This window comes from Engystomops pustulosus, chromosome 7 (genome assembly GCF_040894005.1).
Source record: "Engystomops pustulosus chromosome 7, aEngPut4.maternal, whole genome shotgun sequence".
In the NCBI taxonomy this organism is placed as follows: Eukaryota; Metazoa; Chordata; class Amphibia; order Anura; family Leptodactylidae; genus Engystomops; species Engystomops pustulosus.
In genome coordinates, this window is record NC_092417.1 from 88,413,903 (window position 1) to 88,431,002 (window position 17,100).

Genomic DNA, 17,100 nt, shown 5'->3' on the forward strand with positions numbered 1-17,100 from the left:
CGGAGGGAGGGACTGGCGCCCAGGGCGTGGCTTACGTGTGCTTAGTGGGCGGCGCCGAGACCTGGAAGTCCAAGGGACACGTGGGGAGCCGCAGCTGAATGTAAACAGAGAAGTGCGGGGGGGGGGATCGCGGAATATTGGGGTGAGATTGGATTATTATTTATGTATCAATGTATGTGCGAGCAGAACAGCGCCACCTGTCTGCAGGAAGCGCGCATGACGTCACCGCGTCCTTCTACTTGCTACATGGAACTTCCTCTCGCGGTTACAAGTGCATCTCCTCCCCTGGACGTCATGTACAAGCGAGGAATCCCGGCCTCCCCACATATTATAAGATTATTAGATATATGAATCCCCCACCGAATGCACCAAACATAATATGGCATCACACTAAAATAAAATATATTCCCCTGTGTGACATGTATGTACAGTATAGGCCCATACATTATAATGGTTCTTTACATTACTTAGAATCCATATGGTCAAGCACGGTATGCATCTTACCCATTTCGTTAGTGAAGTCCAACTCCTTTTTTCTGTTTTAGGCCCCTTCCTTTAACACAACCTCATATGGCGGCCGCATGCTAGCCGTACAAGCTGTAGCTACATATGGACCGACTGCATATTAATAATAGTCATCTTTATTTATAAAGCACCATCATATTCTGTAGTGCTTTACAAATCATAGGGGATATATACAAATATAATATTACATTACAGAGTACAAACAGTCATAGGGATTAATAGGAGTGAGGGCCCTGCTCACAAGAGCTTACATTCTATGGATGAAGGGTGACACAAGAGGTGTAAGAGCTTGTATAATGGTCCAGCCATTCTTTATAAGGGGACAGAGTAAAAATAATTTAATAAATAAAAATGCTGTGCTTGAACCAGCCCTCAGCCGCCATCTGATATGCAGAGTTCAAGGTGATTGTAACCTGGAGCTTGGTATCTGTTTGCCAGATAACAGATGGGGAGAGGACACAGGATGGGTTAGTAAAGAGAGAGTTGAAATTTCATGCAGTTAGTGAGTGTGATCGGCCCAGATTGTTTTAAAAGGACATCTACCAAAAGAATGAAAGACTATGCAAATAAGCCCGAGGGGCTCCATGCTCCATTAACACCATACAGTCCATCATCCTGGTGGTAGATGCCCTTTAAGAGCACTTTGAAGTTTTGGAGGTTGTGTATTATTCTAATGACCATGAAAGGGCATTCCAGAGAATTGGTGCAGCATGGGAGAAATCCCAGAGACTTGTGTGAGAGTTTTGAATTAAAGGAAACCTACCATTTGATTTGATGTATTATGAAGCAAACATACCTACAGAATGCTGCAGCTACATTTCACGGCCGCACTGCGATCCTCGGTACGGATCGAGTGTACACCCATGCCCTTAAATGTGGCGCAGCACCCCTAGACCTCTCCAGCGCTCCTGCTTCCCGACTAGGCCACATCCGCGCTCCTGCTGCAGAGGCCGCGCTCCTGATTGGCGCTGGCTAATCCAGCTCTGCCCTTATATTCCGGCATCTCCCTTCACTCCCCGTCGGATCTTCATCATTGTTTCAGCATTCTTCATGGAACTTCCAAGGTTACCACAACCTCGCTTCTTACAGCGGTTCCTGCTGAAGAAGAAAGCCCGTCAGCGTTTCCAGACGCCTCCGTGTTCCCTTTGTTCCTCCAGCATTTCCAGACGCCTCCGTGTTCCTCCAGCGTTTCCAGACGCCTTCGCGTTCCCTGTGTTTCTCCAGTTTTTTCCAGACGTCTCTGTGTTTCCTGTCTCCAGCGTTCCCAGACACTCCTGGTGGCTCCCGTGTTCCGACGTCTCCAAGCCACCAACTCTCCTCCAAGGACCTCCCCGTTCCTGCCCGCCTGGGTCCTGTGCCAGCTACTGCCTGGTTGCCTGCCATGAGTTCCAGCTCATCCTTACTAGCCGCTTTCCTGCTGTCATCCCAGACTCTGACTGTGTCCTACAGTCTTATCAATCCTGGCTGTCACTGCGAGCCTAGTCACAACCGTGGAACGACCTGGTGGCACCCCGCCACAGCAAGACCATCCCGCTTTGTGGCGGGCTCTGGTGAAGACCAGGGTGCCACTTAGACTCCGGTCCCGGGTTGCGGCTAGTACTCTCTCCATCTCCCGCGGTGGTCCAGAGGGTCCACTGGTCCACATATCTTGCTTAATCCCTGTGCTGAGTGGTTTTGCTAATAAAACATGATAATGGAGCTTTGTCCCTTCTATGGCTGGTTCTAGCACTTGTCCTAGCACGTGAGTTTTTCTCTGCAGGAGAGGATAATGCAATCACTGTTCTCTCTGCCAGACAGAATAATCAATTGCTGCACCATCCCCCAGCTGCTGTGTAAGAGTAATCCAACTTGGGTCGATTAGATGTTTGACTAACCTCCATTTGTAATTACAAGCTCAGTGTCTAATGTGTTGATCTAGGCAGCCAGCCTGACCCAGCTTTCCCAAGATCTTGAATGTTATAATTGTTTTTTCAGCAAAACCACTCAGCTCAGGGATTATACAAGATATGAACCTGCACAAGTGTAGCTACAGCATTCTCAAGGTATGTTTGCTTCATAATGCATCAAATCAAATGGTAGGTTTCCTTTAAGGTACAGATTAATCTAATATCACTGGTAGATCAAAGAGCACAGGTTGGGCAATAGACTGAGATGAGGGAGGTGCAACATTGTGCAGAGCTTTGTGGATGAGGGTTATTATTTTAAACTGTATTTTGAAGAAGACGGGCAAACAGTGCAGTGAATGGCAAAAACCTACTAACTAACTAATCTACTAACCGACCTAAGCCTCTCAATTTCTTTATGTGATGTCATTATAACCCTGCAGCAGGAGGAATGCTGTCTTGGGGTTGTGCTGGACTCTGACCTCTCCTTTGCACTGTTCTCCAATCTGTTGCTCGTTCTTGGTGGATGCACCTTAACAATATTCCTTGAATCCAACCATTTCTTACAGTTGAAACCTCTAAAACACTAATTGTCGCTATGATTCACCCTTGTCTTGACAACTGTAACTCCCTACTAATCGGTCTTCCACTTACTATACTCTCTTCTAAAGTCTATTCTACATGCAGACCAAACGCTACACGGATGCCTCCAGTCTGTGCCAGTCACTGCACTGGTTGCCTGTCTCCTTCCGAATACAGTTTAAGTTAATAACCCTCATCCACAAAGCTCTTTATAATGCTTCACCCCCTACCTCCTCTCGCTCATCTCAGTTTATCGCCCTACCAATGCTCTTCAATATGCCAGTGATATTAGATTATTCTCCTCCTTAATTTGAACTTCCCACGCAGGTCTCCAGAGCTGCAGCAATTCTCTGGAATTTCCTACTCCGGTCTATCAGACTAATACACAACCCTCAATGCTTCAAACGTTCTCTTAAAATTCATTTATTTATGCAGGCCTATCACACTTTCTAATTGCATGCAACTCTAACTCTTTATTAACTCCCCCTGTCTGTTATGCGGAAGATGCTTCTCTGCAGTCCCACGGACTATTGACTTTGTATATAAGTTGGTGGCGGATGGCTAGTTCAAGCAGCAGTATTTTTAATAAAGATTATTATATAGCACCAATTTGATGGCGCTATATAAATAAAGTTTATTATTAGTGTTTGGACTGAGAGACAAGCCTGGGCTCCTGCATTAATGGGGGTTTTCCCACGAATACACAGGATAGGGCTTAAGTTGCTGATTGGTAGGGGTCTCAGTGATAAGATTGATTCTTTCAGTGATGAGACCCCCACAGATCACGAAAACGAGGGGTCCAAAGGGGTCCCATGTATCTCTGTTGGACCCCTTTCACTCCATGAGAATAATGGAGCAGACGGCCGCGCATGACCGTTTTGCTCCATACATCTCAATGGAGCTGATGGATAGTGGATGATGCCACCAAGCTGGGTCATGAAAGAAGCATGATCTGGAAGGTGTTTAGCTGCTTAACAACATACTGGTAGTGGTTTATTAGGTCATTTTCTGCTGACAGGTTCCAGTTAAAGAGACCTATAAGAAAACTGAGGACAAGGATGTTGCATGTTCTATGGCTATGAGGCTACATTCTGGATTAGTTTTTTTCCCTTCTTTGCAGAGATACGTTGGGAGATATCCCAGTGTATCCCCCAGAGAGTTGGATACATCGGCTGGTACAGCCCCTCACCCCTGGAAAACAGGAGGACTGAAGAGGCAGTAATTTGCCAGTAATTTTCTTCTGCTGATGTTACAGGTGTCTTCTGAGTGACATAACTGTCCTCCTGTAGACAGTTATATGGCTGGTAAAACATCCACTGTGTATGCTTGGCGGAGGACGGGGATGGATGCCATATAGTGAGCATATACTGCTCTCTTCAGTAGGAAGTAGGACTGCCACGCTTTTTCATCCTGTGTTTACTGCCGTACACAATGTATACTGAGCAGAAGGAGGAAAAAAGGATGCATTCTTCTTCTGATATAATGTATGGATACATTTAGTGAATGTGCCGGGAGCGTTCATGGTGTTCATAAAACAAGGTGTGAAAATAAGTCCACGTTCACACGCTGCTGCTTTTTCTCATTTATATAAAGAAAAATATTAAGTAAAATATGTAATTCAGAACGTTTTTCTCATTCATTATGGTCAAGCCTCTCATAGTTGCATTTTGGCGGTGTTTAAAAACACATCAAAAACACCATGTGGAGGCTGCTAAAACACTCAACAGTGGTCAGTGAATTGTGGACTGTGTGTTGGCTAGGTTTGATGAACCAAATATTTGCTAAGAACAGGACAACCAGCATCATAGAAATACATAATGCTCTGAGCCCCTTCTTCCACGCAAAATAGCAGCACTGAACTGTATTTATAATTTCACATGGAAGGGACTCCTTGTATCACTATGATGAACAGAGTCTTGTTCTCTGCATTCTGCTTGCTTTTGTCAAATACAGCGAACACGATCCATTGTTCTCTGAGGAGGGAGTGGCTCATGATGTATAGGATGTCAGATGCCGGAGTGGCTGCTGGTATGGGCAAGGATCTATGTTTATGAATATCAATATTTCCCTTATGTCAGCGGATGAGCTTGGACTATGTTTCCTCCACATTCCATTGTACATATCAGGGACCATGTTGCTGCAGGGGTATTTCTAATGTTGAACATCAGTGGCTTGAACACCCCGTAATATTGTGTACATAAATAGGATGCATGCCCTAAGTAGAATATTTCAGTATGGCACAATGGTTGAAGTTGACTTTGGAGATCATTATATTACTAGTTGTGCTTTGGGAGTTTTTTCACTCATTTTTATTACACAATTTTTTTCAAAATTCTGCACACATTTAAGAATGTGGTACACAATACAAACATTCAAGGCTTCATGGCTAAATTAGGCATTTTAGGCAAATTTTTCTTCTATTTGGCACGAAGGTATCAAATATTCCCAGCAAATTGATTTTACTGGTAACCTTTGTAATTTTAAGGTCAGAAGAATCAAGTCGCCCTTCAGTGTCCTGTAGAGAAACATCATAAGCAGTGGCGGGGAACAGATATTTTTAGATTATCAGCCTCTCAGGGAGTGATCTGGAGTGATAACTATATGGAGAATAGAGGCCCACAGATACTGCGGCTCCGCCTAGGGAGGTTGGTAATGTTAACCTTTTCCTTTCTGCACCTCTCTGCATGAAATGGCTGATAAGATATCACGTTAGCTTGTATTTCAATGCAGTAAACATGGCAGCTATGTCTATGGAAAGGTAGTGCAGGCGCAAGCATACCTCCCAAATGTTGGGTTTAGAGAAAAGGAACAAATAGCCCCTTCATTTTTTCCACCCCCAATGTCCCACCGTTTGCCTCACGCTCAAACACAGTATAATATCATCCTTAATGGGCCCAACAGAGTATAATGCCCCCTTCCTGTGGCCAACTACCTACAAGGAGCTGCGCGCACTTGCGCAGTAGTTCTGGCTTTGTAGCCGAGATCGTGCAGATGCGGGCCTGCGAATCGCCAGAATCGCCAACAGTGTATTTGGGTCCGGGTTCCCTGGTCCAAATGGCATCAATGTCCCTGACTTTTGTCTATGGCAGAGCAAGGGAACAATAAGTTCCCTGCAAGTAAGCAAAGATTTGTTTGCATCCAAAATCCACCCTGGCACCACGAGGAATGATGGAAGGTGAGTACAATTTTAGTATTTTATCTAGGACTATATATTTATTATGGGGGGGGGGTGTATAGTTATTTATTATATGTACGTAGTTATTATAGGGGGGAGTATAAAGTTATTATAGCGGTGTATATAGTTATTATAGGGGGACTGTATGTAGTTATTATAGGGAGCTGTGTATAGTTATTATAGGGGGACTGTATACAGTTATTACAGGGGTTGTTTATAGCTATTATAGGAAGACTGTATATAGTTATTATGGGAGATGTATATAGTTATTATAGGGGGTGTATATAGTTATAGGGTGTGTATATAGATAGTTTAGTGGGCTGTATATAGTTATTAGAGGGGGTGTATATAGTTATTATAGGGGGACTGTATGTAGTTATTATAGGGGGACTGTATGTAGTTAATATAGGGGGTGTATATAGTTAATGCTGTGGGACTGTATATAGGTAATGTTGGGGGCTGTATATAGTGATTGCCGGGGAAGCTGTATGTAGTGATTGCTGGGAGAGCTGTATACAGTGGTTGCTGGGGGAGCTGTATACAGTGGTTGCTGGGGGAGCTGTATACAGTGGTTGCTGGGGGAGCTGTATATAGTGGTTGCTGGGGGAGCTGTATATAGTGAATACTGGGAGCTGTATATAGTGATTACTGGGGAGGCTGTATATAGTTATTGCTGGGGAGTGGTATATAGCAATTGCTGTTCCCTGTCTGGACTACATTAAATGGGGGCCCCCACCATATTTTGCGTCCAGAGGCCTCCACCAACCTTAATCCGTCTCTGTGCTCAAGTCTCATAACGTTCTACAGTGGACTGAGTCGGTGAGGAGCTCTGACCCTTTAGTGGTAGGACAAAGCTGTCTATATGACAGCCCAATCCTTTTCTGTGACAAGGGGCCACTATTATCAGTCCCCTATCAAACCTGCCCCTGTATACAGTGAAAGGCATGCTTGGCAGATGCTATGTACAGTATAGATTTAATGTGTTCCTTGCTAAATGTGCCCCTGTAAAAAAAAAAAAAATTCTAATTAAAAAGAAAAAAACTTAATTTAAAACAGTAAAAAAAATTAAATTAACCCTTCGATTGCCTGCATTGTCAATAGACATCTAGCCATCTTTGTTTTCATCGTCGCTCCCTGTGACATCATCGGGGAACAGTGATCAATTGCCATGACAGCCTCGGGCCTGTGTAAGACCCGAGGCTATATGGCATCTGCGGATTCGTTACAATGTAACAGTAACGGAACTGTGTTTTTGCCAATTTCACCACATTTGGAATTTTTTTCCAGCTTCCCTGTACACGGCATAGAATAATAAATAACATCACTGAGAAGTAAAATGTGTTACGCACAGCTCATACAGCTCTGTACACAGAAAAAAATTATAGATGTTTGAAGGTGCAGAGGGAAAAATAAATGAAAAAATGTAGCAACACGAAGGGGTTAGAACTATATATGAATAGGAGTTATATATATGTATTATTAAAAATTTCATATTCCTCCTCTTCTAAAAATACTATTATGTGCTAGTAGTGTCATTGTTCATGTCCACAAAGGGGACCACTGTCAGGCAGAGAGGATGTGCCCTTCATATCACTGGGGGTTGTTCTGACAAGGTGTGCTTCACATTCCCCGCATAACAGGTATCCCTGACTGTGTAAGTAGGTCTGTGGCTTCTTCCACCCATAATCACACCCCTCCCCCCTAAAAGCTAGAGCTGTGTGTTTAGATTTTGGAATCTGTTCCCTGTGAAATGCCAGAGTAAAAGGCTCATTTTCTTATGTAAATATGTCTCTGGATGCAGGCACTGACTTTTTGGATCCCTTCTGTAATCACAAATCATGTTTTTGTAGGCAATGAACTTTTTACAACTCTTCGGAAGGCAAAGGGCTAATGTCATTGGGATGGTGCATTTGAAAGCTTTACCAGGTAGGTAGGTGGGTGGATATATCGGAATTGAATTCTGCTAATGTAGCTCGCTTGTTAACCCTTCTTTTCTCTGGGCTGAATAGGCACACCACGCTCCACATTACCAGTGGCACAGATACAGGAGGAGGCTTGCAAAGAAGCTGAAATCTACAGAAAGGCTGGGATTGTAAGGGTTAATGTGTCACATGGTACTCATGCATGATGTGTGCACACAGGTGACATGTTTACATATTGCTCATTGTCTTGAAAGGGCAATTTGGGATGTATTGGGAAAAGCCTTTGTACTGTACGCCAACTGCTAATCCACCTCACTTATTAAAAACTGTTCTAAATTTTTCTCTATTTCTCATTCAGTAATTTGTTTTAATATGATTTTTGTCTTTAAAGGGAACCTACCACCCCGATTCTACCTATAAAGGTAGAAGGGGTGGTAGGTGGATGAATGGGACGTGAGGATAGCCCTTTTTGGGCTAATCCTCACGTCCCGGCTATCTTTTAGAAAAGTTTATTGCGGGCATATGCAAATTTATTTATGCGGCTACTGGGGCGTGGAGTAGCCGGACATGAGGCTACTAGTCGCGGCTACTCCACGCCCCAGTAGCCACATTACTCCGCCTACCATTTAATCTTCAGCGCGCAGTTCCTCATAGCTGCGCGCCCTCGTCTGAGTCCCCTGCGTTCTGCGCATGTGCAGAACCCAGGCCTTTGTCTGCGCAGCCGCGGCTCCGGGGCCGGAGCTACTGCGCATGCGCAGTAGGCCGCAGATGCCGGGGGACTCGGACGAGGGCGCGCAGCTACGAGGAGCTGCGCGCCGAAGATTAAATGGTAGGCGGAGTAATGTGGCTACTGGGGCGTGGAGTAGCCGCGACTAGTAGCCTCATGTCCGGCTACTCCACGCCCCAGTAGCCGCATAAATAAATTTGCATATGCCCGCAATAAACTTTTCTAGAAGATAGTCGGGACGTGAGGATTAGCCCAAAAAGGGCTATCCTCACGTCCCATTCATCCACCTACCACCACTTCTACCTTTATAGGTAGAATCGGGGTGGTAGGTTCCCTTTAAGTAATTGGGTCTTTGACCTATTGTTGATGTAGTAGGTCCTACATTGGGGTCTTATTTCAATTAAAAAAAAATCAATAAACACAGTTTGAAGGACACCTACCACCAGGATCAAGCATTGTAAACCAAGAACACTTACATGCCCGCTTTGGCCGGATCCACTTATATTTAAGCTTCTTATGCCCATGTTTTTAAGAATAAAAAGCTTTAAAATTATGCAAATGAGCCTGAGGGGTTCCAGGCTCCATTAAAACCTATGGAGCCTGGAGCCCTCAGGCTCAGTTGCAAAATGTTAAAATACTTTTTTGCAAAAACCAGAACATAAGCTAAAAGAAGAGCAGATCATGCCATAGGGGGCACACACCAGTATCAGTGTGCTTGGTTTACATACTGGTGGTAGTGTCCTTTTAAAAAAATTAATAAAATACATCTTTATTTTTTAATAAAACATTTAACACAATGGAATGGAATTATTTACTCTGCTTAGTGTGTTTAATAAAAGAATCATCAGTCATATATGCAAAAGAGCTGAAAAAGAGTCACTTTCTGCCCCAGATGAGTCACTTTTAGACAAATATATGTTGAAGGTGACCTCTATAAATGTAATTTTTTTATTGGAAAAAGGAGTATTTCATACCCTACTTGAGGGTGGTGTTGATTTATTTGGTGTAAAGCCGGTGATAGGTTAACGTCAGTAGCTTAGGCTGTGTATCTTATGAGTGTACATAACAATACTACTATTCACAAACTGTGAGCACAGATTTTAAACCTTGTTAAGAAATAATAAATGTATATATTTAACATTTTCTGGACATTAGAATGTAAACATTGATATTGTGTCCCTGGAAAGGGCTGCATCTGAGGTACAGTGTGAAACTACAGCACAGACAGTTTAGGGCTGTCAAAGATTTGGATTATTGATTTGTTACTGTACTCTTGGATGTCTAATTTCAGTTTTTTCCCCATGATATGATTATCTAAATATGATATGATATGTAAATCTTATGTTTGTAGCACCTAAATTTTAGTTATACCATGTTTCCAAAATGTATGTGTCACTATACTGCATGTAAATTTATAGTCCCATTTTATAATTATTAAAAGCTCTGAGTAGAGGGGTGGGAAGGTGGAAGCCTCTGGAGGCTACAGGCATATGGAATTATAATCGTTAATTCTCAGCATGTTGGAGCTCTGTAAACCCAATATTATTAATCCACCTTTCTTGGAAAACCTCAGCACCACTGAATAGTAGATGTCGCACCTCTGCTAGGCAGGTGGACTTTATCTGTTTACTGAACCTCAGTGCTGTGACAATGACATTGGACAGTACTTGACCTGAACTTTGAATTGTTTGATTTGCTGCTGAAGCAGGTTATTTTCTCTTATCAGGATGGGCTTATAGTGGAGAACATGAATGACATCCCGTATACCCTTAATGTTGGACCAGAGGTGACAGCATCCATGGCCACTGTGTGTGCAGCTGTCAGGCAGACATGCCCACAGATCCCTCTAGGTGTTCAAGTTCTCGCTTGTGCCAATCAGCAGGCTTTGGCCGTGGCACTCGCAGCAGGTAAGTAAATGATTGTCCATCTTCTCATTTTCTGGTCTGCCCTGATCCCTGAATGGCATAGTAATGTAAGGGCCATAAAGAATTTTCTATTTACATGGGAGCAAAGAGCCTGGAAAAGCAGAGAGACCACCGGTGGGGAAACTTTGCTAGTCCCCATATTAGTTGTCACCAAGCTTTTTTAGACTCTGAAATAACTCATTTGTCTAGAAATGCAGTAGTGCAGCAGCAGTAAACATTTCCCTGCTGTCACAGGTGCCCCTGTGACCCATATCGCGGGTCTCAGCAGCACCCGTGTACCTCAGTGTGCCCCAGTGAGAAACTCGTCTTTCCTGGCTCCAGCTGCGGTCTCCGCGATGCCCACGATCTGGTGCGCCCGCTCTGTAAAATTTAAAGTCCAGCGCCTTCACAATTCCCTAACAATTCTGTTCTTCGCCTTTGCCGCCACCGTCGACAAAGTTGCACCTGTGGAGCGACCTGGTACCACGCCGCAGCAAGTCCAACCTGCTTTGCGGCGGGCTCTGGTGAAAACCAGATGCCACTTAGACTCCGGTCCATCCGCAGTGATCCAGAGGATCCACCACCATTGATCCTCAAACCTGCATAAATTGCATAGATTAGCTGTTCATTTGACAAAGCTGCATAACAGCCAACATTAAAGGGGTTATCAGGGATTAATATATAATTTAGGCACCTGTACTTCCCTCCTCCGGCACTGCTGATGTGCCACGCCATGGTCTGTCTGATCTGTGCCCCGATTTGTTTCTGGCCAGTCGGAAGCTCCCATCTGACACCATCTCCTAGCGCCCTACAATGCTGAGAGATAGGGACCAATGGGAGTGGCCAGTTTGTAAACAAACAGGGGAACGGATCAGAAGGAGCACGGCCCAAGACATCAGCAGCGCCGGAGGAGATGAGTACACGTTTATTATATTTAAAAAGCCCACCCCAGCCGGTCCCTAAGTTATTTAATAATCCCGGATAACCCCTTTAAATAAAGTGATCAGGTGAGTGGTATGTTGCCAAAGTCTAAGGTGAGGCAGAGCCTGTAAAAGAAAACTACCAACACTCACATGCTGGTGTGTGCCCCCTCTGGCAGGATCTTCTCTTCTTTCAATTTCTTATGCCCTTATTTTTAGCAAAAAGGTCTTTAAACAGACAAATGAACCTAAATGGCACTGGGCTCCATTGCTGATTTCGGGAAATATAGATTTTCCTTGTAGATTCCCTCCAGGGTCCTATTGCACTGATGATAATCCAGCCCTGTCCACACCTCCTTGGACCTCATGCAGTCTCAGGAAGTGTTCACATCCTGGGCCACCCATGACTGCAGGAGGATGCCTTGAATAATTCAACCTGTCTGCCACCTCTGTGCTGGCATGCCACACAGAGTGTCCACAGAGATGGCTCACAGGAAAGGGTATAGATTTTTGGCTTTCATTTGCAGTGATGGGTCATCGGAAGGATCCCTGGTGGTTTGGGTTGGTCCAGTCACATACAATGTGGAGGGCATACCTGGTATTACTCATCTGGTTACTCATCTGTCCAGGATCCATTATTGTACTTTCTGTAACCGCCTGTTTCTACCTTCGTCACATTTAGAGGTGAGAGCAGCAAGGGCAGCAAAGGAACAAGCACAATGGCCCACATTGAACAAAAACCATGCAAACTGTACTATGTGCAGTTTGCCTGTAAAGTGTGAAGGGTGAGCCAGATTCATGATTTGTGGCACACGCTCAGCGTGAATCTGGACTTTAATTAATGTGGGCCAATGTGTTTTGCATGTAAACCAGACTATACCCCTATTGCTTGTTCATATCACAAACATTTTAATGTAAATGCATATCCGACTGGATGTGGTCCACCCTGGCTAAGGGGCTTGTATTCTTCTGCTTCAGCAGTGATCTTTATAGCTACATGCAAATAGGCTAAGATGATGCTTAATTGATTAATGTGTCCTCTTTATTGATTATAGGCTCTTTATATTTGGTAGTGACTGCACCTTCTATTACAGAACATCCACATTTGCTTAAATGGCACTGATATGGGGATCTAATGGTTAATTTTGGAGACCCGTTCTTCTCAATGAAAGGAAATCTACCATTAAAATCAAGCATGTTAAGCCAGTGACATTTACTCCTATAGCTAGACATTGCAACTATGGCAATCTGTTTATATTTGTTATCTATGCCCTTCTTTCTTCTAAAATCAACTTTTAAAATGTTGCTAATGAGGCTGAGGGGCTCTGGGCTGTTACCCGAGCCCTCCATGCAACAGCTTTAAAAACTATTACACTGTGCTGAATATTTCTGTTGCAGTGAGAATACAACAGGCAGATGAAAGGGGATGGCTGAGGGAGACTGTGTAATAGCCTGAGAAGCTGCAGCTTGAAGGGGCTCTGGCAACACTACCCAGGCTCATTAGCATAATTTTAAATGTTGCTTTTGGAAGGGGGTCATGGATAAAGAATATAAGAAGATTACCACAGTCACAGTGCCTTGATCTATGAGTAGGTGCCCCTGGTTTATCAGGCTGGATTTTGATGGTAATAATAACTTTCACCGGCTTCTGATCTGTGATGCCGCAGGACTGAATTTCATACGTGCCGAGAGCTTCGTCTTTTCTCATGTTGCTGATGAAGGACTGGTGGATGCCTGTGCTGGGGATCTGTTGCGCTATCGCAAGATTATTGGTGCTGAACATGTCCAGATCTTTGCTGACATAAAGAAAAAACACAGGTCAGTGATTTAACTTTTTCACTCTTTGTTTTATTGCAGCCAATTTGTAAGACCAAAAAAGTTCTTTTTTTTCCTCATTAATGTACACTCTGCACCCCATCTTGACAGAAAAAAAAACTGAAATGTAGATATTTGCTTTGTTATAAAACCGGAAAAACTGAAATCTCACATGGTCATAAGTATTCAGGTCATTGGCTTAGTATTGAGTAGAAGCACCTTATGAGCTAGTACTGCCAGGAGTCTTCTTGGGAATGATGCAACAGATCCTTTCCAGTTCCCTCAGGTTGAATGGTGAATATTGGTGGACAGCCATTTTCAAGTCTCTTCAGAGATGATCAGTTGGGTTTAGGTCATGGCTCTGGCGGGGGCATCAGGAATGGTCACAGAGTTGTTCTGAAGCAACCACATGGTTATTTTAGTTGTGTACTTGGGGCCATTGTCTTGTTGTAAGGTGATCCTTCAGCCCAGTCTGAGGTCCAGAGCACTCTGGAAGAGGTTTCCATACAGGATCACTCTGTAATTGGCTGCATTCATCTTTGCTGCTATTGCATCCTGTCCCTCCAGCTGAAAAACACCCCCATAGCTACCACTATGTCACTGTTGGGATTGTGTTTGGCAGGTGATGAGCACTGCCTGGTTTTCTCCACACATACCACTTACAATTAACACAAAAAAGTTTAATCTTCAACTCATGAGACCATGAGAATCTTATTTCTCATATTCTGCTAGTCTTTTGTGTGGGTTTTTTTTAAGACTGTATGCAGGCTTTCATATGTCTTGCACTGAGGAGAGGCTTCTGTCAGCAGACTCTGCCATAAAGCCCCGACTGCCGGAGGGCTGCAGTGATAGTTGACTTTGTGGAACTTTCCCACATCCCCCTACTGCATCTTTGGAGCTCAGCCACAATGAGCTGGGGGTTCTTATTTACCTCTCTCACCAAGGCTCTTCTTCAACAATTGCTTAGTTTGGATGGACAGGTCGAGGAAGAGTTGTAATGGTCACAAACATCGTCCATTTTAGGACTATGGAGGCCACTGTGCTCTTTAGGAACCTTGAGTGCTGCATAGATTCTTTAGTAACCTTGGACAGATCTGTGCCTTGCCACAATTCTGTCTCTGAGCTTCTTTTTTTTTGGCTAACTCACATCCTCAAACTATAAAAAGCAGGGGCGTAGTTGCAGTCGTGGCAGCCATAGCAGCCCCTATGGGGCCCACAGTGTGAGGGGGTCCTGGCATCTGGGGTATTGGTTGTATTCTGTATGAATGTGTGTGTGTGTATATGCTGTATGTCTCTATATGGTATTGTATGTATGTTTGTGTTTGCTGTATGTATGTGTATATGTGATGTGTATATGCTGCATGAGTGTATATGGTACTATATGTATGTGTGTATATGTTGTATGTATGTTTGTATATGTGGTGTGCTTCCCCTCTTTTTGTGCCCCCCTTCTTATTGTTCTTCTCTTTCTACTCCCCTTCCTTAAAATCTCCTACCCCCCTGCCCCCTATGTATTGTGCACTCACCTGTCCTTGTACCCCCGCTGTCTTCCTGCTTCTACCTCCACTGCGTCTGTACTACAGTAGGGCCCAGGAGGTGCGCTGTGATGACGTCACAGAGACTGTCCGGTTCTGCTGTGTACAGACACAGCAGACACCTGGCTGTGATACAGACAGCTGATCGCTCTCTGTATCACAATAGAAATTCATCCAACTCTATCGGCGACCGGAGGATGCCGATAGAGTTGATGTCCCAAGCCATACCTCTCGCCGGGCGAGACGGCCCGAAATCCGGGACTGTCCTGCTGTATCTTGGACAATTAGGAGGTATGCTATGGAGAGATCCCTCCGTCTCTCCAGCTGAACATGTGCTACACCCGAGTTCCGGCCCAGGAGTTGAACACGTTCATGTGAAAGAGGGGTTTTCTATCTTGGGATGTATAGACATCACAAAATTTGTTTTGTGATGTCAAGCAGAGTTTTTAAAAACAAAAGCAAAGTTTTGCAGCTTTTTATTATACGGCTAACCTGGGACTGCAGCTCTATTAACAAAATGTCTGTTTTCAGCTCCCATGCAGTGACTGCAGATGTTACAATATCAGAGACTGCAAAGGCGGCAGAATTCTTCCTAGCAGACGGTGTTATACTGACGGGGGTCTCTACAGGAAAAGAAGCCGATCCAAGAGAACTGAAAGGTACAATATGAAGATTTGAGTGCTATAAATACTTCTTATGTGCAGCACAATAGGTCTCACAGATGAAGGATTACTACAATTGCTTCTAGTCTACTTAACTCAATAAACTGTTTAACTGCAGTTGCATAGGATTTATGTCTTCAAAATGTCTTACAACTATCACGTTTGCCCATTTGCACCACATTTTAGACTTTTGTGTGACTTTTTATCAAAAATGATGCATATCCACTGCAGACATTAACTCCTCGTGTGCCACATTTATCAAGGTGTCATTGTCACAAAGATCCTGTCTAATGATGGATCTGTCCCAATGAGCTTCAGACAGATTTATTTTACTTACATTTGCACCAGATGTTGTGTTCTGACATTGATCTGTTATTCATCTTTTTCCATCTTAGAGGTCCAGCGTAGTGTTAAGATTCCTGTTCTCATTGGATCTGGGGTGACGCTGGATAATGTGGAGAAATATACCAATGCCAACGCTTTAATCATCGGCTCTTACTTCAAACATCACGGTGACTGGAGGAATAATGTGGATTATGATAAAGTAATGACATTCTTGGACAAAATCCATAAGCTACAGGACTGATGATGGACAGTCAGCTTTTACTGCCCCTTAGTATTCATATATTGGGATGCATTGTACAAGTGGGTTGTACTCTGGTTTTGCTGCCTAGCCCCTCTAGCACTTCAGTATTATATATCAACAGTACATTTTCAATCTACCTCTGATTTAAAACTAATCAAAATCTTAAAGTATTTGGAAATTAAAGTGTGAATAATTTTGGATTTTCTTCTGCTCTATAGTTATGTGTTCTTGTTAATAAACATCTTATTTAGTTTGATGTCCCCAGCTTTCTTCTCTTGGAGATCTCCCTGAAGAAGCACAAGGGGAAATATTTGTAGGTTCAAAACTCTACTCCACTACTTGGGACTCACTAGTACCATTGTTATGCCATGTTAGGCTTGGTTCATACAATGTTGTAGCACTCTATTGCGAGGATACGTTGGGCAGAATCCTGACATGTCTTTACATCAGAGGGCTGGAACTTACCCCACTGTATGCACATACGCCCAAGGGCCGCATTGTGATACCACTACCCTTCAGGGGGCTGCACTATTAACCAAAACCAAAAACCATAGGACAGAGTAAATACCCACCAGAAACCACTACTGCTTAATACTGTATTTGTATAGTAAAACAGACCAGACTATAATACGGTGCACAAACAAGACAATATTTATGATGGTGGAAATTGTCTGAACCCCATGCAGCAGGTAATTGTGCTGCACACAGAGGCTCTAATAGACCCCAGTAATGTACCCTCCCTGCAGCCAACCACTACCAGCCAAAACTACTATAATAGTGCCCCCTATGTACAAGAATATAACTACTATAATACTGCCCACTATGTACAAGAATATAATGCTTAGACTTTTTTTAGGTTGTGGG

At 43.7% G+C, this 17,100-nt stretch overlaps 1 protein-coding gene across 1 annotated transcript; it reads left to right on the forward strand.

Annotated features, from left to right (window-relative positions):
* Positions 1 to 11: 11 nt before the first annotated feature.
* LOC140070551 (uncharacterized protein F13E9.13, mitochondrial-like) lies at positions 12 to 16,433 on the forward strand. Its single transcript, XM_072117191.1, has 7 exons — positions 12 to 142; positions 8,016 to 8,091; positions 8,175 to 8,257; positions 10,541 to 10,721; positions 13,306 to 13,456; positions 15,520 to 15,647; positions 16,046 to 16,433. The coding sequence occupies exons 2-7, from the start codon at positions 8,019 to 8,021 to the stop codon at positions 16,234 to 16,236; spliced, it is 807 nt and encodes a 268-aa protein (XP_071973292.1). The 5' UTR covers positions 12 to 142; positions 8,016 to 8,018; the 3' UTR covers positions 16,237 to 16,433.
* The last annotated feature ends 667 nt before the right edge of the window (positions 16,434 to 17,100 follow it).

What these genes read in the sequence shown, in the direction of transcription:
- LOC140070551 (XM_072117191.1), top strand. Translation starts at nt 8,019, where the DNA reads ATGAACTTTTTACAACTCTTCGGAAGGCAAAGGGCTAATGTCATTGGG. An exon ending in GCATTTGAAAGCTTTACCAG is followed by an intron (nt 8,092 to 8,174) that starts GTAGGTAGGTGG and finishes TGGGCTGAATAG; the next exon opens with GCACACCACGCTCCACATTA. An exon ending in GGCCGTGGCACTCGCAGCAG is followed by an intron (nt 10,722 to 13,305) that starts GTAAGTAAATGA and finishes GTGATGCCGCAG; the next exon opens with GACTGAATTTCATACGTGCC.